The sequence below is a fragment of the Ambystoma mexicanum genome, chromosome 4q, assembly GCF_040938575.1.
Source record: "Ambystoma mexicanum isolate Mex_15411 chromosome 4q, UKY_AmexF1_1, whole genome shotgun sequence".
Classification (NCBI taxonomy): Eukaryota; Metazoa; Chordata; class Amphibia; order Caudata; family Ambystomatidae; genus Ambystoma; species Ambystoma mexicanum.
The window spans coordinates 1,073,244,323-1,073,268,109 of NC_090928.1; the positions used below are offsets into that span (position 1 = coordinate 1,073,244,323).

Genomic DNA, 23,787 nt, shown 5'->3' on the forward strand with positions numbered 1-23,787 from the left:
GCCCAGGCATGGCAGCAGTCAATCTGTAGCTTGCACGCTTCTTAAAATAGTTTGTTGAAACAAACTATTTTTAAAAGCGCAACTTCCAGTCCAGGAACACAGAGGTCGCAAACATTTTCCAAAGGTCACTGGGGAGATAGCAGAGGTCGCTCCTGCGACCTCTGGCAACCCCCAAATGACGTACCTGTGTACTTTCCAAGCCATCTTTGTTAAACATTTCTATGTTTATAAAAGATGGATTGAAAGGTGCACAATTCAATCCATCTTTTATGAAGCTTTCCCGACGGACAAAGCCTGAGGCGTCTTTGTCCATCGGCAAAGCTTTATAAAAGATGGCTTGAATTGTGCACTTTTCAAGCCATCTTTTATAAACCTTGAAATATGTCGAGGAGTCACCAGGTTCGCAGAGGGTTAAAGACGCCTCGGCTACTTGGGGTAACAAAGGCACAGTAACGTCCTCTGGTGACCACGTGCGCGAGGTGTCACCAGAGGAAGTTACAGTGACTGACAGAAGTGCCAGCCAGCTACAGCTATGCTGTGGCTGGCTGACACTTCCATCAGCTTGCCTGACCTAATGGTGGGCGTATCTCCCGTCGCGGTTGTGCCGAGATGGGATAATGCATCCCGCGAATGTTGTGGTGGGACCGGGGGGCCCCAGCAGGCCACGTCCCATTTAAAGCACTGCTCTGTTCTTCCCTCTGGCCTGATTTGCTCTGCAGGACACACCCTGGATGTTCTGATCTCCTCAGACCTCCCCTTCTCTAAACCTCTCACCACTCCTCCCTCTTGGAGTAATCACTTTCTCCTTTCCTCCCACCTACCTCTCTCTACCCCTTTGGTCAAGCCGACTCCAGCACTGCCACCCACCTTCTTGGTCATCCCACCCATGAAGCATGTGTCAGTTGAGGCTTTAGCCGCTACTTTCTCTCCTCCTCCTGCACCTTTGGCTGCACACACCCTGACACAGCGCTCTCCAACCTTCATCTCTCTCGAACACTCTGGATGTCCTGGCCACTGTCATGAGTATCTGCTTGAAGCCCAATTCCAAGTGCAAGTGCAACTCTTGGTACAATTCTGACCGTGCCGTCCTTAAACGCAAGTGCAGAGCAGCAGAGAGGAAGTGGAGGGCTTCAGGGGCACCCCCTGACAAACTGGCCTGCCGCCTACTCCAAAGGTAGTAAAGTCTCTGTCCTCTCCAAGAAGAGAGCCTACATCCAAGCCCACATCTCTGCGGCATCTAACAACTCGGCCAAACCTTTCAAAATGTGCAATGAGCTGGCCAATCCAGCTGCAGCCTCTACCTCTCCCGTTACCTCCCAGTCCCTCTGCACGGCATCGGTTTCTCATTTCATCGCTAAAACTCAGGACATTCTGGCCACCTCTCTTCCTCTACCTCCTCTTCTTCCTCTACCTCCTCTTCCTCCTCTACAACTTCTGGCCCGCCTGAGTCCGTCTCTCGTACTCCTTTCTCCTTCTTTCCCCTGTTCACCCTGGTGATGTTTCTAGACAAGTCCGATCTATGAAAGTCTTGTCGAAGCAGGTTCTCCCCTGCTCATCCAGAACCATCAAGGACCACATTGACACCCTTGCTCCAGCCTTGGCCGATTTCTGCAATCACTAATTTACCACTGGAATGTTCCCCTCGCCCCTAAATCACTCCCTTCTGCACCCCCTTCTAAATATGCCCTCAGCCGATCCTTCCTCTCCGGCTAACTATCGCCCGGTCTCCATCACTCCTTTCCTGGGCAAACTCTTGGAAAAGCTGGCCATCTCCCAGCTTAATCTACATGCTGAATCTGTTGGTTGTCTCCATGACCACCAGTCTGGCTTCAGAGATGCCAGAAGTACAGAAACTGCTCTCCTGAACACCCGTGAAGACTTGCTCTCCATCCAATCTTGACTCTAAACTCCCTTCTGGTCTCATTCTCCTCGAGCTATCCTCTGCTTTTGACACGGTCAACCATGCCATCCTGCTCAATCGTGACAACCTTGGTATCACCGATAAGACACTGGCCTGGTTGACGACCTTGCTCACCGACCGACCCTCTCAGATCCAACTGGGGTCTTTCCTCTCTTCTATCCCTCTCTCTACTCGTGGTGTTCCCAGAGGTCTAACCTCTCTCCCCGGCTTTTCAACCACTACCTGGCACCTCTTGCCCACCGCATCGTTACTTTCTGCTCCAATTTTCAATGTGATGCGGGTGACACCAAGTTCTTTCAGGCTCCTCTCAGCCATCTCTGCTCCTTCTCTCATACCAGACTGTCTGGCCGCAATTCAGAAATGGTGTGTCACCAACGATCTCTGCCTCATTGAGACACCTGCTTCCTCCTTTCCCCTCCCTCTCTCTGGCTGCCCTCTCTGGGCCCTCGTCCTTCCCCTACCCGTGAGGCTAAGAACCTTGGTGTCATCTTCGACCCCACCCTCTCCTTCTCTCCTCACATCTGACGACTCTAAGAAGTCATACTATCAGTTGCACCTCCTCAGAGGTATTCTTCCTTTTCTCACTTTCGCACAGAAGCTCACCAATCTCCAGAGCTCTAGGCTAGACTGGGCTGGACTACTGTAACAGCCTCTTTCTAAATCTGTCTGCCTCTATTCTTCGACCTTTACAACTTATCCAGAACAGGACTGCACGACTGGTCCTGCACAGGTGCATTAGAAATGCCACATCATATCATAAATCTGTGGGCTTCATAAAGTTGTGAGCAAGGGACAAATGAGAAGTTATTTGTACAAAAAAGCAATATATTTTCTTGTGTAGAAAATTGCAAATGACTTATGTGATGCGAACAAGAACATACGCATTAGACCGCCTCCCTTTCGGACAGAGTGCAGAATGAGTGAAAATGCAATGTATAGAATAGGCCATTGGGCCAACCCTATCTTGGTGTGAAAAGGTTGATTTCCCAGAAGCCTGAACATTCAAAGCTTATGTCCGTCTAATGAGGTCTTGTGAGTACACTGCTCCCTGGAACAAGATCCTTTGTCTTCACTTCTGATTTCTGAAAATCTATACTAGCCACATATATTGATGCAACTCAAAAACAGCAAGAAAATGGTATAGCAGCTGTTTGAACACACATCACAGACTGAAATGAGAAAAATGGGCAACAAAAGAGACATGGTGAGAAAAAACTAACACCAACCTTCAGCGTGTCCTCAATGCCACCCACATCTTCAAACTTCACTGAGCTGTGCTGCAGCTGTGGGACTTTACTCTTAGCTGTGAATGAAGATTTCAGAATTGAAAGGGAGTGAAAACATCTTCAGTTTACGATTACACATTTCACTAAAGGGAATGGTGTGCGTTATTTCTTACCCATTGACCCAGCCTCCACAGTGCTCCTTCTGTTGCTTCAATGCACACGGTATAGGAAGGAGATGGTCCACTTTAAAATCAATGGCTAGTAGGTGCTACTACCAGGACAATGATCCCTCTGATTGTAAACACCCCTAAGTGGCATGAGGGGAAGCCAAGGCTGGGATGAAGATTGCACTAGATGAACACACAGTGCCCCCCCAAAGGAAAGCAATCCTCTTTTCTGGTGCAGTTAAGACAGTCTGGCTGTAAACTGATTCACAGGCTGTCTATTGCTGAAAGGTCTGACACAAAGTAAAATTTTTACAATGAACATGTGAGGTAACTAGGCATGCAACTTAAATATAAACAAAATGAATAATGAAGATGTCCAACGCAGGGATGAAAATAATCCAATACAGGAACTATATAAAATTCAATGGTCAAAGCAATCAAGGAATCATTGCAGGAAGCAATCAATGTCAGGTCACTACCCTGTCAGATTCATGGTTGGCACAATGTGTCAGTGGTTGGGCACAGGACAGACAATGCAGGGTAATTTCTGATTTGAGTGCAGCTTAAGTGCAAACAAAGGGGCTTGAGTGGGTGTGCCTGGTGATGGAGACATTTGGGATTCTCTTGGAATCGACGACTCCTGAGTTTGCACAGGCAGGAAGATCTCTGGGAAGGTTTGGGTACCAGTGCCAATTGAAGATTAAGTTCAGACCACAACACTGGTTAACAAAAATAAGTTGCCACGCTGGACTAACAGCTTTTGCCCAATGGGAAGGGATTTTAATTTGGTGTTTGACTAAAATGTTGGTAGATTTTGCCAGGATAAATGGGATTGGCATAAAGTCTCTAAAGATTAAGGGATATGTGGAGAGTTTGACTCTCCACATATCAAAACAGATAGGGAATTCTCCCATTACTCAACATACAAATATTCCCATATTAATTCATCAATGGAGAACTAGCAATACCTAAAGATCAAAGGTTGCTGGACATATAAATGGGTAATACGCTACCATAAAACATACACTGTCCCCCAACCCCCCCAAATAACATGTAGGAGCAATGTTCTCCTACTCCAGACGTTGCCAATAAAATAGCTGGATTTGGAGTAGATTTCATTAGTGCAGTTGCTGCCTTGACACCGTATCATGGTTCCATTGGACAGTGGGAATGGCAGCAGATTCCATTGTCTCAAATAAGATGGGAAAAACTAGAGAAAATGTAGTGCCTCTCCACCTCTATGCTTCATGAATGAGTAGAGACACAAATCAGTTCCCTTCTATTCTCAAAAGGCGAAGAGCAATTTTCAAGGCATTAGCTCGCAGTAAAAAAAGTTAAGTCTTTTTTTTATTTTCAACCTTTGCACAATCTAATATACACAATAATACAAAAACTACAATTACATGGATACAATTCATTTAAAACAAACCCTTCACCCCAAATCAAGATTAAGCTAATACAATGTCCTACTAAAATTTTAATTTAACCAAGTATCATCTTGATCTTTGATTGCTCAGAAAACATCAATTGCTTTTGAAGGGCTGCACAATTTGAGCATCAAAATATTCTGTGCATAGCCAACTTGATGCTGCTTTAGCCAGTAATTGGCACGCTCCATTTTCCCTGTATAGAGATGCATTTTCAGCCTATGCCTGTTGGCGACTCGAAATTGACACAAGGCCTCCAGGAGCGGGGATATCAGTGTCGCCTTCACAGCTTGTAACCATGGGACTTCCCTCACAAACGTTACAGGACATGGCATCTTTAAGGGCACATATATAAAATCCACCTCTGGGTTGGATATCAAATGCCCACCCAGCAAAATAATGGCCATAAACAGATATTATCAGCAATGACCGCCATGCCAATCTCCATCCTCATTGTGATAACTGCAGTACTATTGGGGCTGCAATGACTTTATGGAAGAATGCATTTTTGGCCCCAACTCACTCAGGTCCGGGTGTGGGGGAGACTGCCATATATCTGCTTCGCACAATGCACCAAGACCATTGCAATTTATTAGGTTACATTTCTTACAAACTGCTTTGTTTGGCACTGTAAGCAAAAGGAAACACAAAAATTGATTTGAGCCAGGTTTGGTAGTCCCCCAACTCTTTCTGCTGGCCTTCTGTTGTCCTGAACTTTTTGCCAATAAGGAGTTTTTTTTGCAAAGTCTCACTGAAATCTAACTCTTATGATGTGCTGGTCTTAGTTGCTCAGAAGGTTAGCTGGGGATGGGTACTCTCAAAGTACTCACTTTGGTGTATGGATGTGCACCCAACAGAAATCATGTTGGGTCACAAGCTGGTGGCAGCTGTGTATTTTAATTTTGGTTCCACCTCGGTGAAGCCATGTGTTACACAAAAAAGGAGCTAAATAAATAAGTCGGGTTTAAGTCCTGTGAACATAGCCATTTTGCTTTGACCAATCTTATTGCGCTTTAAAAGTGTTAACTGCCAAGTTTACTGGTTTGCCACAGACGAACAAGTTACTTTCTTACCTGGTAACGTTGTTTCGATGGGATGGTCCGACGACTATGACACTATGACATGTAATCACCACAGCTGTGGTCCTTCGGAAACTATTTTCGGCGTCTGCGTCCTGCGTCGATGACGTCGATGCGCTGTTGTCGAGGACCTCCTCCGACGTCCGTCATCCGATGTGATAAGTAGGACGCACAACGCCCGTAGCCTCAGTTGTAGTTTTTTCCCCCAGAACGTATGACATTAGTCAACTGCCAGTCAGACACAAAGCCTTGCGGAATGTAAGCTGCAATCGCAAAAGAAATTCTGCAGCGGGGAAGGCAGGGCGGGAGCGATATGGAATACGTCGTCAGACCATCCCATCGAAAGAACGTTACCAGGTAAGAAAGTAACTTGTTCTTCGAGGGGATTGGGTCCTCCGACGTATTCCATATCTATGACAGACTCCCAAAGCAGTACCAGAGCAAGGAGGAGGGAAAGAATTTAGAATCAAAATTTAGAATAGCCAATCAAATAGCAGAGCAAAGGACCGCCTTGCCAAAGGCCAGATCCTGTCCTCGGATGGAATCGAGGGAATGTGACGTACAAATGTATGTACTGAAGCCCAGGTGGCTGCATCACAGATGTTGCGAATAGGAACACCCCTCTGCAGGGCAGTAGATGCAGCCATACCCCTGGTAGAATGGGCCCGCAAGCCAGCCGGTGGGTCCTTACCCGCCAAGCGGTAACACTCCGAGATGGGCAAAATAATCAGTGAGACAAAGTCTGTTTCGTCACAGCTTGCCCCAAACGCTTTCCAGCGTAACCAATAAAGAGTTGATCGTCCACTCTGACCCGGGACATGCGTGAAACATAAAAGCTTAAAGCTCTCCTAGGTTCAAGCCTATGGAGCCTCTCCTCTTCCTTACCAGGATGGGGAGGAGGATAGAATGCCGGAAGAACAACCTTCTGGGCCAAATGAAATTCCGTCACTACCTTCGGAAGAAAAGAAGGACGCACTCTAAGGACAACCCTGTCCTTGTGAAATACAGTGAAGGGTGGCTTAACTGAAAGTGCCTGTAACTCACTCACTCTGCGAGCGGAAGTAACCGTAACTAAAAACACAGTTTTCAGAGTTAACAGCATCAAAGGGCAATAATGTAAAGGCTCAAACGGAGCACCCATAAGAAACTTAAGAACAAGGTTTAAATCCCAACCGGGCACCAGGAAAGGTGACGGAGGGAACACATTAGTGAGCCCTTTCAGAAACTGTGAAATTAAAGGGATTTTAAAGTAAGAACACTCTTCAGACGAGCGCTTAAAGATAGACAGCGCCGCCAGGTAACCTTTAATGGTACCCACTTGCAAGCCCCTGTGGGCCAAAGAAAGTAAAAAGGACAGAACCATGGGGATGTCACATGCAAAAGGATCCACATTCTGAACTCTGCACCAGTCGCAGAACTTACGCCAACGGCAACGGTACAGAGACTTTGTTGCTGGCCTTCGGGCCGAAAGCAACACCTCCATCACGTCTTCAGGGAGGTCCCAATCCTTATACCTCAACCTTTCAGAAGCCAAGCGTGAAGGTTGAGGGATCTGACCTCTGGATGGAGAACCTGACCCCCCTCCCGTGAGAGCAGATTGTCTCGGTAGGAAAGACGACGTGGAGGGCAGATGGACAAGTCGAGAAGGTCCGGGTACCACGTCCTCCGAGCCCACGCCGGAGCAATGAGGATCATCCGGGAACCGAACTTCCGTAACCTCCGCAGCACTTGCGGGATGACGGGGACTGGAGGAAACGCGTACAGCAGCGGGAAGGACCACTCCACCACGAACGCGTCCCCTAAGGCTCCTTTTGGAGGAAATTCCCGCGAGCAAAACCTTTCGCACTTCCGGTTGACACTGGAGGCGAAGAGATCCACTTGAGGGGTCCCCCAAAGGGCGAAGATCTCCAGGAGAATCTCCTGAGCCAACTCCCACTCGTGAGAGATCGCGCTCTGCCTGCTCAGAGCGTCCGCCGTCACGTTTTAGTCTCCGGCCAGATGAACTGCCGAGATCGAAACTTCCTGCTGGATGGCCCAGAACTCGAGCTGCATCGCCTCCCTGCACAGAGGAAGTGACCCTGCCACCCCCCTTTTTGTTGAGGTAGTGCATGGCCACTGTGTTGTCCGTCAGGATCAGGACATTCTTTCCTCGCACAGTCGGCAGAAAAGCCTTCAGGGCTAGCCTGACGGCCCTCAGCTCCAACAGATTGATATGGAGTCTGGACTCCGACGGAGACCAACGACCGCTGACTGTCAGCCCGTTGGCATGAGCTCCCCATCCCGTGAGGGATGCATCCGTCACGATCGTCACCTCCGGCCAGGGAAGCCAAAATGGAGCCCCCTTCATCAAGTTGCCTTCGACGGCCAACCACAGAAGGTCCCGGGCAACCGAGGGCGGCACCTGAACCGGGTCCGACATCCTGCCGGAGGACTGCGACCATTGCGTCTTGCCCACTGCAAAGATCTCATCCGCAGGCGAGCCTCTGGCACCAGAAGAATGCAGGATGCCATGAGGCCGAGCAACCTCAAGAACTCGAAAACTGGGAGTGTCTGGGCATGCTGAAACTTGTGCACCATCTGCTAATGTGAAGAGCCCTCACCTGGGGAGGAAAACACTGACCCAGGGAAGTGTCGAGCACTGCTCCGATGTACTGGAGCCGCTGTGTTGGCGTCAAATGGGACTTCTTTAAATTGAGGGAGACGCCCAGCCTGTGAAGGGAGTGGCAGGTGACGGACAGATGATCCAGGACTTGCTCGGGAGAGCTCCCCCTGATCAACCAATCGTCCAGGTAGGGGTAGACGTGAATCCCCCCCTTGCCTGAGATGCGCTGCCACCACCACCATGAGCTGGGTGAAAACCCTTTGGGCAGAGGTCAATCCGAACGGCAGGACCCGAAACTGAAAGTGCGAGTCGCCAACCGCGAACCTCAGGTACTTCTTGTGCTTGGGATGGATCGGCACATGGAAGTAAGCCTCCTTGAGGTCGAGTGACACCAACCAGTCCTGAAGCTGAAGGGCCTGGAAGATTTGAGAGAGAGTAACCATCTTGAACTTGTCCTTCCTGAGGAGTTTGTTCAAACCGTGCAAGTCCAGGGTGGGTCTCAATCCCCCGTCTTTCTTCGAAATCAAAAATAAGGGGAATACCATCCCTTGTTCCTCTTCGCTACAGGCACCAGTTCTATGGCGCCTTTCTCCAGCAGGGCTTGAATTTCCTGCGCAAGGAGCGGATCCAGACTCTGCAAAGAGAGGTTCCCCGGTGGATTGTCGCGAGGCCTGTGCAGAAAGGGAAGACAATAGCCGTGGGTTATGATCTCCAGAACCCACACATCTGAAGTAATGGCTTGCCACTCTACAAGATGCTGCGCCAGCCTTCCCCCAACCGGCGAACCATGGGACATGGCCTCATGACTGAGTGGGAGCGGCTGCGGCGTTACCTGAGGGCAAAGAGGCAACTGCTCGAGCGGCCTTGGCACCACGGGTACCCTGTCGTCCACCTCTGGTACCCCTGCGTTGGCCTCTTTGACTGCCAGCTCCTCTCGCTTTACTGAAGGACGAGTAATAGCGAAAGGAACCACCCCTCCACTGCTGTCCCCTAGGGCGAAGAGGCGGAGGTTGGCGAACTGCAGCGCCCAACGACTTCGCTGCAGCTTTTGAGGTCTGCAACCTCTCAAGGCTCTCGTCAGCCTTGCTGCCAAAAAGGTGTTCACCGTCAAAGGGCATGTTGAGGAGCCGGGACTGCACATCAGGAGCAAACCCCGACTTCCGCAACCACGCAAACCTGCGTATCACGGTGCTCGCAGCCATGGACCTACTGACGCATTCATCTAAGTCCAAACCCGACTGAACGGACTCACACATGGCATCCTTACCATCCTGGACCATAGCAAGGAAACCATCCCGTTCGTCCCCTTCGGGAATATGCTCAGCCGCTAACGCAACACATTTCCACAGAGTGTGTGTGAAACGAGACAAGGCACAAATAGAGTTGGCCGCCTGAAGCGCCATACCACCAGAAGAAAACACTTTCTTCGCCCAGCCATCAAAACGTTTGTCGTCCCTATCAGGAGGGATGGTAGGGTACGACGCCTGCTTTGCCGGGGCCGTGGCCGCCTGCACCACCAAACTCTCCGGAGTGGGGTGCCTGGTCAAGTAGCAGGGGTCGCTACTGGCTGGACGGTATTTTCGCGACAAGGATCTGCCCACCGCCGGGAGACTCTCCGGAGCAGTCCAAGCCGCCGCCACCCTTCTCTGTAAAGCCATATGGAACGGCAGTACAGGGTCAGTTGGGGGACCAACATCAAGGATGTCCGTTAGATCATCCTGCACAAACTCCCCTGGGGGAGCAGACCATCCCAAGTACTCAGAAACCCTAGCCATAAGGCGCTGGTACGAGGAATCGGCATGAGAGCCAGGCTCAGGCCTACAAAACTCCACCTCCGGAGAGGTGTCCAGTCCACTGGCATCATGCAGTGACTGCCTCAAATCGTCAAACTGACTATGGCCCGAGACAATTTCATCTGGAACCTGACTAGGAACCAAGCCATCAGAATCCTCATCCGCCTCTGAAAAATATTCCAGGTGGCGAAAAGAAGGCACCCGAGAGTGCTTGCTCTTAACCAGAGCCTTCCTAGGGGGTTCCCCCGTGCCACGGGGTACCTCCGACACGAAAGGCGTTGAGCGAATCGGCGCCGAGAGAACAGGCATCGGCGCCGAGAGGATCGGCGTCGACGTCAGATGCAGCGCCGCCAGCATCGGCGGCGACACAGCCCTCGAAGCTGGAGCCCCGAGCGTGTCCTTCGACGACCTGAGCGTCGACGGCTTCCTCGAAGCCGGAGCCTCGAGAAAGCCTGTCGACGCCCTCGACGCCTCAGACGTCGATGTCTTCCTCGAAGACCTCACAGGTGCACACGGTCTCGAACGCGTCGAGGACCGGGACCAGGAACGGGTACGTCGAGAACGAGTCTCCTTGTCCGAACGGGACCTCTCCCGTGACTCGTGCCGACCACTCTTGCGAGCGGCGTCTCTCGACCTCTCACGACCGACCCCACTCGGGGGCGCGGACGGCTTAGTACCCTGCGACTCGAGAATCGCCAGCATTTTCTTCCCGAAGGAAGCCCATTCCTCCGGCGTCGCACGGCTGGTAGGGTAAGCGACGTGCCGGGCAGAATCCTCCGAAGAGGACCTGGAAGACGACCGGTGTCCGCGCTTCCGAGAATGCCTCGAAGAGGTTGAGGAGTGGCGAGACCGACTCCTAGAAGGAGACCCACGAGACTTCCGACGATGACACGGAGAGTCACCTCTCGAATCATCCGTCGAAAGCCCCGCAGACTTCGACTTCCGGGGCTTGGACACCCGACCTACCGACAACTTCTTCTTACGTTCGCTTTGGACGTGAGCGACTGCCAGTCGATACAGTCATCCGTGTCGTGGGCCTCCCCGAGGCACCAGAGGCAGGCGTTGTGCGAGTCCGTCACCGACATCTTGGACCCACACTCCCCGCACTTCTTGAAGCCCGGACGCGGGGTCGAAGACGAAGTAGAAGACATCTTCACACGAAGGATTTTCACAAAAACGAACAAGTTCGAAGAACCGAGAAGAACAGAACTCCAAAGAGTCGAGGCGTTAACTGAGATTCACGAAGCAACATTTTCGCGGAAAAAACGGAACTGAGGCTACGGGCGTTGTGCGTCCTACTTATCACATCGGATGACGTCGGAGGAGGAGGTCCTCTTATTTTCAGACAGGAAAGGGCAGCCAGCCAGCAACAAACAGTCCCATGACAATGACAGGAGGCAACCTGGGAGGCCCCTGGAATGGAAATGAAGCCAGGCAGAAGCAAGTCACCAGACATTCAGGTCAGGAAGACTCACTACCTCAAAGCATTTGAGCGCAAAGGGTGTGTCAGGAAGGCATCACATGACAGACCAGGAAAATGTCCCATAGGGTAACAGCCAGTCTAGCGTGCTAGGCTGATGGCAGGAAGCTAAGGAGGAGGAGCAGGGGTAAAGGAGACAGGGTCCAGGAGGTAGCCACACCAGGGTCGTTGCAGCAGCTCATCTTCAGCAGCAATCTTCCAAGATTTCAGGTACAGAATCTCAAGCACGCCTAAGCCCTTCCCCCCCTCCAATCACATCACTGGCAAGAACACAAAGGTTTTGATAGCCCGCCAAACAGGCTGCCACTAAATTCTCAAAACACACTGGCCCACGGTTACTAAACGTAGATTGGGAAGTGAAGCGGGCCTTAAAACAATCTACAACAGTTTAAAATAAAACCAACAGTGCTGTGTGGGCTCAGGGCCTACTCCAGCAAGACAGCCATTTTGGCTGTGCATCGTGATCCATATACGCAGGGTGTGACCAAAAACAAAATGGCCAGGAACACGGCTTAAAAAATGCTCAATTAACTTTTTGGGAGACAAAACTCTTGTATAGCCAATACACTGATGTCACCAGGGTACAACATACTTTCAGAGTACTCGCATCTACCAGTGTGCCAAAATGGGGTGCACACCCACCCTGATAGCCCTATAGGCTACAATGGGCAGCATCCCAGAAAAAGGGATGCAGTGGTCAGCGAGTTCAGTAGATGTCTCTCTGACCACTGAGATCTAAGGTTCGAATTGAGACCTGGAGCATTTCAGAAAGGGTGGGGATGATAACGATAAATGCTCAAAATAGAAAGCAATTTGTACACCTACTAGGTCAGTGGTACTGGGTCCCGCACAAACTCATGCAATGTACGATAGGGCAATCTTGATGATGCTATGAAGAGTCTGGCATATTGTTATACATTTGGGGGCAATACCCCAGGCTAACAAAACATGGTCAGGAATTAGGTGTGGTTATCCCATGTCAACCGGTTGGATGCTTCAGAGTTCTCTTTATCCAGTGGAGGATGTAAGGTAACCACACACCAACCTTTAGCCAAGAGACAGGCCATTGCAAGTTTCTGGAGGCCAATGCATGATTGTTTAAAAATATCTGGTGTCAAAGAATCTGGAACATCCTAATGTTAGAAACATTAACTTCCTCTAATAGAGGGGGGAACTGCATAGTTTTTTTGTATTAAAGGACATATTTCTGTATCATACCTATAGTTAATAGCGACTACATGTGATTCCCCTCGGTCCCAATTATTCAGTCCCTGGGGATGCTAGTTCCTTAGACAAATGAGTTGGCAATGGATACTTTGGAGTGGAAGGTCTGACAGCGATAGGCGATCCTCGTGGTGAACAAAGGAGCAGGCACTGCACAACATCTCTTCTGTCAGGAAAGCTGAAACTACAGGCGTAGGTGCCTTGTTAGACAAGCTGAAGATCTTTGGAGTTGAACTCGGAATGGTGACGGCTGCACCGAGATAGCCCAGAAGAGAGCTGGTCAGTCCACTAGGTGGCCCAAGGACACTTCCAACGGCCCAGTAAGCACAGATCCTCAAGCCGGTTTTGACAAGGGTTATTCCACCAGAGGGGGGGTTAAAGCACCGACAAGGGCCTTCTGGAGCTTGGAAGAGAGGGCCAGGGCTTCACCGGGACATGGCTGGAAGTAATGCTGGTCAGCTGCAACAGTCGTCCTCTGGTCGTCAGCTGGCTGCACTTCTTCGTAGGGACCTCGGTTTCACCAATGTGTTGAATGGTCACAGGAGTCTTCTTTTTATCCAGGATTTGGGCTTGTGTCGCCCCGTAGCTCCCCAATGGTAAGTATTTGCACCATTCAAACTGGCAGGGACTGTCCAATCATGGACACCCTCTGGCCAACATATCTGCCCAGCAATTGACTCACTTGTCTTGAATGTGGACTGGGTTTAGACTGACATACACAGAGCACCACTTTGCCCAGGAAAGCAGAGGCTTTGTCCAGGAACAACTTTCCATATATGACAATTCCAGACCCTATGGGGCAGGAAGAAGGCCAAAGCACCAAATGGCCAAAGAAAAGGCCAAGATCCCGTGGGACAGGCATTGTAAAGTAAATGTCACTCTATAGGGCATTATGCAGTAACATGCAAAAGTGCACTAGTAAAACGTTAAAAAAACACAGTAGAAATATCTGCTGCCAACAGCCCATGCTGGACATTGCTGTGACTACAACAACAAAGTTACAAAAGGAAATGTTATAAGGATACACAGTACCTTAACCGCACTTCACTTTAAGGTGATCTGTGCAGCTTTAAAAATACAAGAATTCCACTCAGGGAAACAGTGTTTTCCAGTACTGATAGTCTTTGGGGTTGACTAGTTTCCCAATAAAAGTGAGCAAAAATTGCTTTACCTGCCTCCAAAAAGGCAAGTCAGAAAGCAGACAACAGCAAAAAGAGTGTTCTTTGAAAGTCTATGCAAGCAATAAAGCAAAAAAGAAAAATCAGTATATGTAATTATCACTACCACTGAATTTCTTGTATTTTATGCCCTATGAAATCTTACCCAGGGTTTGTTTGGAAAGTTGTTCTTTTTTGAGTATCTTAGTCCAAGCTTTCACATTACATATTCAAAAAAGACACTTCATTTCCTTCCAGGTATTCTCAATGAACAACTGGTATGCAAATACATTTTGTATCTGGCCCCACTATTCTATGATGCACCATAGAAATGCTCAGCATCAAATGAACGTGTCAAGCAAAGTCCCAATAAAAAGATCTTCAATGTGGATTTACCCATCAATTAAGGCGGGCATGGAGAACTACCAGCACTGCTAATGGGGCCGCACTTTCATGAATAGTTGAGCATTTGCGTCAGGAGCTGCACCACAGCCTTGAGGAGCCCTGCATTTGGCTACCAATTTCACCCATATTCTCCATGCACCACGCTTCTGGCATTAACACACCTTCAGGACAAGTAATGAACTCACCTTTCCTGTTCAACAAATAGGATTCTATTTCTCCGTCCACATTCTCAGCGTCAGCTTTTCTTCGCTTCCCTTTCTTAAGCTTAGTCTTCCTACTTTCTCCCTCTAGAAGAGAGTAGTCCACAGAATTCTGCACAAAAAACAAAAAAAGGCACACAATATGTAGAGTTGGTAGAAATAAGCATGGAAATACATGCAGCAGATCAGATCATCTACATGTAACAACCCATTAATTCCCTATGCGTACACAACTTTTCTACAAGCATTGCACAGCACTGAATCAAAGAGCAGGCTGACAGGAAAGGAGCGATCCAAGCCAAAAAAGTCATGATTATGGCAGTCCTGGTGTCCCCCACTTGCACCCGCACCCAAGTATTGAGTCAATTACAATAATTCTGTCGGCTCCTAAATCTCACATATTGTCTGTCCACTAGACAATGACTAAATCAAACCCTCTTTCCATGGCGTGTCTCACACTAATCATATTTTACTAAGGGAGCTCCGAATTGAGTCACACCACGACCAACATTTTTAACAAATACCCTTACAGATAACATGAACAACTTATTTTGCTGGTGGCTATTGTGTCACAAAGTACTCCTACCTGAGTTACCTTTCCAGGTTACTCCTTAGAAATACTGGTTAAAAACGCTAGCTAGCGAGTGGGTAGTAGGATCCAGGGGTTAACAAGGTGAAGGTGAAGCTGAAGCACAGTTACAAATCATTTCTTTATTCCTACAAAAGGGCAACGCTCTTGTATAATGGCTATGGGGTGTCTTCTCTCCTCTGCTATATGCAGGTAGCATCCCAATAATGATCGTCTACTCTCAATGTTAGTCCTAAATGTGGTCCCTTCTATTCCAGGGAAATAGCTCAAAAAGGGAAAGCTCAGTTGGTGGAACTCCAACAGGGATAACTGTGCATTTATAACCTTGTGATTCAGCCAATCAACTTGTAGGGAGGGAAGAAATGTGCCTACGCACCACTGACCATTTGAATATGTTCATGTTTATTTTTAAACCTGTTCGGGTGCCTCTTCTACAGTCGGAGGAATAACTGGCAGGTGGTCTAGCAGCTGAGCTACTGGACTACAAACCTAGATTCCAACATTTGACCTAAACAGAAGTGTGCATATTGGGCAATAATTATCTCCCTGTGCCTCAAACTGTAAATATTTGAAATTTAAATATGTAAAGAAACAACATTACAAATGTGTCATCTAGTAGAGTGTTGCATACATACCTCACTTTCTGTGGTTCAATAACAGCCTGTTTTGGGTAATCCACTCTATGCTGGGCCTCGCTGACCACACTAGTCTATATACAACATATTGTGTTCAAGATGCTCACAGCAAAATAAACTTTGCCTGCAAAGGTGTTCCTACTTTATTGAACTTGGCTGATGCTATATCAACATTTTTAAAATGAAACATGCTTCCGGTCGTATTTCTAATTAAAGGCTATACCCAGGCAAATTATAGGGCCTCACAGTGTGATGAGTGATTTTAAAAGATGTTTTATATTATACTAGCAGAGGTACCCCTTCTCCAAACAGGTTCTGTAGACAGACATGATAACACTTATCCGGAACGTCAATGTTCTAATTCGCTTATCGCTTAATGTGCTTTGCACCCTGAAGTAAACTACACTGAGAATGGGTACGTGTGGCTGGCTGACATACCCCAGAGCAGAAGTTGAGGAGAGGCGAGAGTTGGTGTACTGCTGCTTACTGGGAACTTCTGTGCTCTCTCCCCACCTGATGCCTCACCCTGGCATGGTGCCGTTCGTTGTGGTGCATTGCGGTGCAAATATCTTAGAAACTATGCATCCGCAGGCCTGGACCTCGAGCTTTGTGCCTCTTGTTGGGACCGGTCCTTCTACGACCACATTGATGTTTTGCCGATTTCAGACAACCGTCTCATGTGTAAAGGTGCAGAAATCCAGGGAAAGGGGTGGGGTGTCCGAATGTCATGTAGCTAGTGATGTAATTAGGTAATTATGCAAAATGTTGTGCCTATTGGTGAAACAGTGTGGAATTGTATAAGGAACAACGCTTTGCCACAAATCCCGCCACAAACACATTTTCACTTTTGGATGTATAAATAGCAAAGTTACCCGATGGGGGTATCCAAAACTAGGCTGCTTCTATTAAGAACAATTTTTATGCAGCGGATAAAGTGACAGTAGGAAAAATAAAGTTTGATTGTGTTAAGAGTCTTTTTTCAAACCTGTTTTGGTGATGGCTTCTGAGAATCAAAACTAAAAGTGCAACCAGTTACACTTTAGTTTTTGCTCAAACTCTGATTGTTAACGTAGTTGAGCAGTTAGACTTAGACTCAGGATGAAGTCGGCTTGGTTTGAAGTACAATTAAAAAGAGCAAACATATACTATTGAGAAAACACAAGAAAGCATGAAGCTCAACATACTACTGGTAAGTAAAATCACTATTCAGCATATATACATACAGTTTGGTAACTCCAAAATGGGTTACCTACCGTTTTAGAACGCAACAGAGTAGCTCATATGCATGTACACTGTAACTTAGCTAAAGTGAGGCAGAGAGGTTAAGAGTAGTTTCACAAGCCTTAAACGGACTAGTAAACCTTAAAGGATAGTTCCGGGACTTTTTTTTTATTGTCCCTACGGGTCGGCCATGTGTTTGTAAGCATAAATCGGTAGATCGTAGGAAACTTTCCTATGGACCTTACCCGACTTTTCGCCCATTATCGCACTCAAAATCAGCCTCCATTTTGTGATAATCCTATCATTCCGCCGCATCGACCTGGCTCACCTGCCTTTGCGGCACTAAATCAAATCCCCCGCCCCTGAGCCTGACATCAGCAGACGCGTACTGCCCATTTCAAGCACGTCTCGTGTCAACAATCGCTGCGCCTCAGCTATTGACGTGTTGCCATGGAAATGGCAGGACGCCTCTTTCCCCAATAAGTATAAACAGACCGTTTCACAACACACAGCAGCAGATTTTCGATTCCATTCCTCTCTCTGTGTTACTTTGAGTATTCTGTGACTCGTTTCAGTGCTCTGGTCAGCTACCTTCGCCGCTTGTAGCCCGTGTGAACACCTGTACCATCTCTGTAAATTATTTTACTATCTTTACCGCACAATGGCCACAATAATGCCGTATATGTACGAGCCCGAGTACACCGAGGAAGAACTACTGGAAAGTCAAGCACGCGAAAACGATGGGGATTCGGACGGCAGTTGGGAGGACCAGTCAACGGATGAAGAGCCTGGACCATGTCGCATGGACGGCGTCTCCACCTGGTGCACGTGCAATCGGTGCGAGCTAATGCCAACTGAGGAGGAGAACTGCTGCTGCCGTGAAAATTCCGGGTGCTTGGCCTACATTTCGGAAAGCGAGCAAAGTCTGCAGGAAGGCGAGCAAAGTCCGCAATGCATCACCGAGCTGCCAGAGTTCAGGGAAGCCTGCCTCTCACGGACCGTGTTGAGGATGATGATGGTGCTTATGCACGAACTTCGCGGCACTGTTCGTCCGCGTAATCCGAGTAACGAGTAAGTATACTCTGTTTGTGATGTCAGTGATGCCACCACTATTTCATGGTCGTCTCCCACATATAAAATTACATTTACATATCATTCGAACGCATGTAAATTTGTTCCATATAGTGCATTTTCTAGATATAATTTTTTTCTAAGAAAAATGACATGTGTTACCTGAATCGACATTGATAAGAAAGTTTGGTCAGTTTAATACAGTTTGCATCTTTTTTTTTCACAGGTGGTACAGGCTGGTGGCCTATCGTTGCTTCACTTGGTGGCTTCACGGGAGGCTCGGACACCGCGTTCGGAGAGTAATACCTGCCTGTGCGGTACTTGCCATTAGACAACATTTCCCCAGTGACAGTGGACAATACCGCGGATTTTCCCTCGATGTGCTGCAACCTCAACTTTACAATGTGTAATGTTTATTATTTATGTTTAATTAAAATCTAAAATAAAGCCCAACATATATTTTAACAATGGTTGTTTTGATTTTTTAAATGAATCTAGTGTATATTCTCCTGGGAGGGTGAGGTATTTATAAACTCACCCCCCTGCATTCCATGTAGTAGATCCTGCAGCCATCCTCTTACATTCAGTTAGATGGCCTCTCCTTGGTGAGGCCCTGCGGCAAACGGGTCTTGTCTGCACGACCACCGCCCCGATCCACCCCCCCGCCCTATCAAAGGCAGTTCGCACCGGGGTACTTGTGCTGGCAAGTGGAGCTGTCAGGGAGCGATAAAGGCCAAGAGGTGCCAAAGACCATGTACACTTCAAAGTGGTCTATAGAGCATGGGTTGTTGTTCCCATGTCTACCTCCAGACCCCGTGTCTCCTGCCAAGCATCCCCCCTCACGCTGGACGGCCCCCTGCAATCCACATAAGTGTGTCTCCATTCACGAGTCTTCCTGTGTCTTGTCTGCACGACCACCACCCCCCGCCCTATCAAAGGCAGTTCGCACCGGGGTACTTGTGCTGGCAAGTGGAGCTGTCAGGGAGCGATAAAGGCCAAGAGGTGCCAAAGACCATGTACACTTCAAAGTGGTCTATAGAGCATGGGTTGTTGTTCCCATGTCTACCTCCAGACCCCGTGTCTCCTGCCAAGCATCCCCCCTCACGCTGGACGGCCCCCTGCAATCCACATAAGTGTGTCTCCATTCACGAGTCTTCCTGTGTCTTGTCTGCACGACCACCGCCCCGATCCACCCCCCGCCCTATCAAAGGCAGTTCGCACCGGGGTACTTGTGCTGGCAAGTGGAGCTGTCAGGGAGCGATAAAGGCCAAGAGGTGCCAAAGACCATGTACACTTCAAAGTGGTCTATAGAGCATGGGTTGTTGTTCCCATGTCTACCTCCAGACCCCGTGTCTCCTGCCAAGCATCCCCCCTCACGCTGGACGGCCCCCTGCAGACCGCATAATGCCACGACATATACACGTCATTCATTCACAAACACACCCCTGTTTCGAATTCTTTATAACCCACTTCATATTTCTAATGAGAACTTCTTTGCGCTTTGCTAGTCAACCCGTGAAGGTGCTGGTTATCTGCTCTTCGTCTCTGTGAACTTCCGTGACCACTTTGAGCAAACTCGTCAGTTTGCAACCTGTGAACTGCTCCCTGTTCTACGACAAGAAACTACTCTGATCCCTGCATCTAACTGTTTGTTCGTCAAGGTAAGTCCATGTACCATAATCATTTTGCGTCCAATTTTTTAATTTATATCTATTTGCTAGTAGTCATCAAATTGCATCCATGTTTTCTTTTCGTTCACGACAGTACATGCAAGGAACTAGTCACATGTTCTGAGTTTAGTCAAATTACTTTTTCTATTTTTTGAAAGTTATTGAAATACTTATCCGCATGTGAATAACATGTATAGTTCCAAGAACCAAAACGGACCTTGCATTGAACCTTTTATGTGTCATTTAATGTTTTAACACATTGGTATTCATAGAGAATTGTTGATCTTTACTTTTCAGAACTTTCCATAATGCCTGCCTGTTCCATTGGCGGTTGCCCTTCGAAGACCCATAACAAATCTGAAGGTACTATAATGCATGTTTTCCCTAAGACAATAGATCAGATAAGAGAATGGGTCCGATATTGCGGATATCCAGCCTCTGAGATAGAAAGTAGAGTCCTAGAAGTCTTTGCGGACAGGAGGGGTGATCGATACCGCATCTGCAGCAGGCACTTTAGCCCAGACATGTACTCCACATCATTGCTAATAAGGACGAAAACACCGCGAGCGAGGCGAAAATTGCTCTCAACCGCTATTCCCACTCTATTCGTCCACATCCCTCCACTGGTGAGTCAAGTTTACGTATTTATCTCTCGGCATTGCGGTAGTGTGTAGCATTAGCTAACAATAATTTCCCCATTTATGTATCCACTCAATATGAAGGCTGAAGATTCTCCATCCGTGTCGTTATTGCAGTCATCAGCCACTTCAAGCGCCTATCGGGTAATCTTACTTAGCTATTCTGACACTGACTTGTTTTAGGCATGTAAATCAATAGTTTTAATTGATCGTGTAATTATTTTACCTAATGGTACACCACAGTACTCGTCCTCTAGTCTTTGTTTTCAGTTATAATTATTGTTATCCAAAATAATGCAAGTACTGTCTTTCAGGGAGATGCTGAGGAGTCCAACGCATTGACGACAACCGTAGATGTCACTCAGATGCTCGAGGTACGTTTCCGGACAGTTCCATCGATGGAGATCATCAGATCTTGCATTCTTGTAGCGTGATTGTTACACACAATGTTTCTTTCGTTTTTAGCCATTGGTATGTCCTTCTGTCGTCGCCCTCCTATGTGTCTTCTTTTTTCAATATTGTGTTCATTACTAATGAAAGTCCTATGTTTCAGGGAGTCGATGGAGCATTAGTCCAAGAGGAAGGGGGAGCATGCAGTTACGGGTCGGCGCAACAGCTTGCAGAAGTGTGCACCGCAGTTACAGCGTCCCTTGATGTTCTTATGCATTTCGAGGTATGGATACTGACAGATCAATCATGCGAGATCAAATGACGTGATTACATCCGCTATACTTCCTTCTTTATTAACGCAAGTACTATGTTTCAGGGAGCTGACGGAGCTTCTTCAACAAGAACATCACCCCTAGTAGTTGATGCAGATCTCTGGGTGGTGACACTTCCAACGATGGAGCAAATCGAATCATATTTGGATATCCATTATTTATTTTAGACAACTGATCATTTGTGCAGGTCTATTTAGATGAGCCGTTGACGCCTGCAGAAAGTTTATGTTCTTTTAAACAAAATAGAAAACCATACTAATGCAATTACTGTGTTTCAGGGAGTTGCTGAAGCGTCATCTTCAATAATATCATCAATGGAAGTCTATGCGGAGCCCGAGGTATGGATCTTGACAGTTCAATCTAACTAGATCAACAATGCGTGAACTATTGTCGTTTGAATGTTCTACACAATGCGTTCATTCGTGTTTTGCTATTGAGATGTACGTATGGGTATTGGTCCCCAAGTACATTTTGTGTTTTCAATATTATTATACATACTAATGAAAGTTCTATGTTTCAGCGAGTCGATGGAGCCTCAGTGAGTTATGGATGTGCTTATCATGAAAGTATAGTCGTTGCAGCGCGAGAGGAAGTGGAGACATGCACACACGAGTCGGAGCAACAGCGTCCAGATGTTGAAGTTCGAGGAAAGAAAGTTTCAAAGAAAAGAAAGCAAAAGAAGGTTAGTGTCCTGTTCACTATATTATGTTGTCTTTCACTGTCAATAGTTCAATACTGTAAGTTGTGTTTAAACTGAACATCCCTTTTCTAATCTGTCCTCTAGTTGCGAGTGGGTGTAAGAACTAGATCTACACAGACAGTGAAGCGAACGAGAGATGTTGCTTGTCAAACCTTTTGGCAGGGACTTGAGACTGGAGATGCATCGTGCCAATGGGAAGAATATGAAGTGATTGACAACGGAGCTATACCACCACCAGCCATTGATAGTGAATGTCCTCCTGGTAGTTTGGATGCAGTCGTAGATCAATTCACAGAATCCACACCCGCAAAAAATAAGAGCACGCGAAAGTTGAAGACATTGTTTTTTTCTCCCATCTCCGGACAAGGAACAGATGTTGCAATGGAAGAGAATGAAGTGGACGACAATGAAACACCATCAATATCACTCAGCATAGCGGAAGACGATATCAGAGATTGTACCTTTCATGCGAGTGACATGTCCTCAACGTTACAGGCCGAACCAGCTGGGATGCAGAGTGACAGTATAAGGAAAGAGGCCAAATTCATTGTATTCGATAGCTGTTTGATGGATATTATTATGATGATGAAATGTGGGCATTGGGTTGGTGGGGAAGTATGTGGGGAGCCATTGATTAATGTGACTCGTGCAATTCGAGGCACTAACCTTAAAATACATGCCACCTGTACACAATATCATCCGTTCGCATGGTCTGCACAACCCATGCTGGGGCAACTGCCAGCAGGCAATCTACTTTGTGCAGCGGCCGCACTTTTTAGTGGTTCAAGTTTTAAAAAGTTACAGTATTTCTTTCAGTTTGTGGGAATCCATTTCATTGCGAAAAGTCAGTTCTACAAATACCAAACCGATTATCTATTTCCAGCCATCAGCGAAGCTTGGAGAATGGAAAAAATGTCAATGGAAAGTACATTCGCGGGCAAACGCTTCAGGCTAGCCGGTGATGGACAATGCGACAGTCCAGGATTTTCAGCCAAGTACTGCACCTACCACTTTCAGGACATGGAAAGTAAGAAAATTGTGAGTTCGGTGGTCGTGCAGGTGTCACAAAGTACATCCTCAGTGGCCATGGAGAAAGTTGGCTTTGTAGCATCATTGCAAGAACTACAATCGCGGGGAATGGTGATCGACCTGATAGCCACGGACAGACACGTTTCAATTGCCAAGACAATGAGAGAACAGTACAAAAATATAAATCACCAATTTGACGTATGGCATCTTGCAAAAACAATCAATAAAAAATTGTCGGCTGCAGGAAAAAAAAAAGATATGCAAGGTATTTCACAGTGGTCCAAGTCAATCAGCAACCATCTTTGGTGGAGCTCAAAAACATGTGAAGGGTCGTTGGAAATTCTACTGGAAAAATGGCGGTCAGTAATGTTGCACTGTAGCAACGTACATCAATGGTCGACAAATGAGCATTTCCACAAATGTGAACATGGCCATTTGTCCACAGAGGAGGCACGGAAGAAGAAGTGGTTGATTCCTTCATCACCCACTCACAAGGCCATTGAAAAGATTGTATTTGATAAAACTATAACAAGAGATTTGAGGGGACTCACGGAATTCTGCCACACAGGAGATTTGGAGGTGTTCCACAATATGTGCCTAAAGTACAGGCCCAAAAGATTGCATTTTGGCATGGAAGGCATGATAAATCGGACTCTTCTAGCGGTCTTGGCACATAACCATAATGTTGGCCGTCAACAAAGTAGGACGACCGGAACTTTAGGGACGCTTCGCTACAATAAGGCCTTCACTAAAAGAAGTAAACAATGGGTGATCAAACCAGTGTTTGAGGATATGCAATATGAGTTTATTGAGAGACTTATCGTAGATGTC

The 23,787-nt window shown here is 47.4% G+C and overlaps 1 protein-coding gene across 4 annotated transcripts in view; it reads right to left on the reverse strand.

Moving 5' to 3' along the window:
• Positions 1–23,787, reverse strand: part of NVL (nuclear VCP like) — a 1,303,574-nt gene that overhangs the window by 1,018,180 nt on the left and 261,607 nt on the right. For all 4 annotated transcript variants that reach the window (XM_069608641.1, XM_069608644.1, XM_069608642.1 and 1 more), the window contains exons 7-8: positions 14,667–14,793; positions 3,148–3,224 (exon numbers count right to left, since the gene is read on the reverse strand). In XM_069608641.1, coding sequence (XP_069464742.1) covers positions 3,148–3,224; positions 14,667–14,793 — 204 coding nt within the window. The remainder of the gene's footprint in view (positions 1–3,147; positions 3,225–14,666; positions 14,794–23,787) is intronic.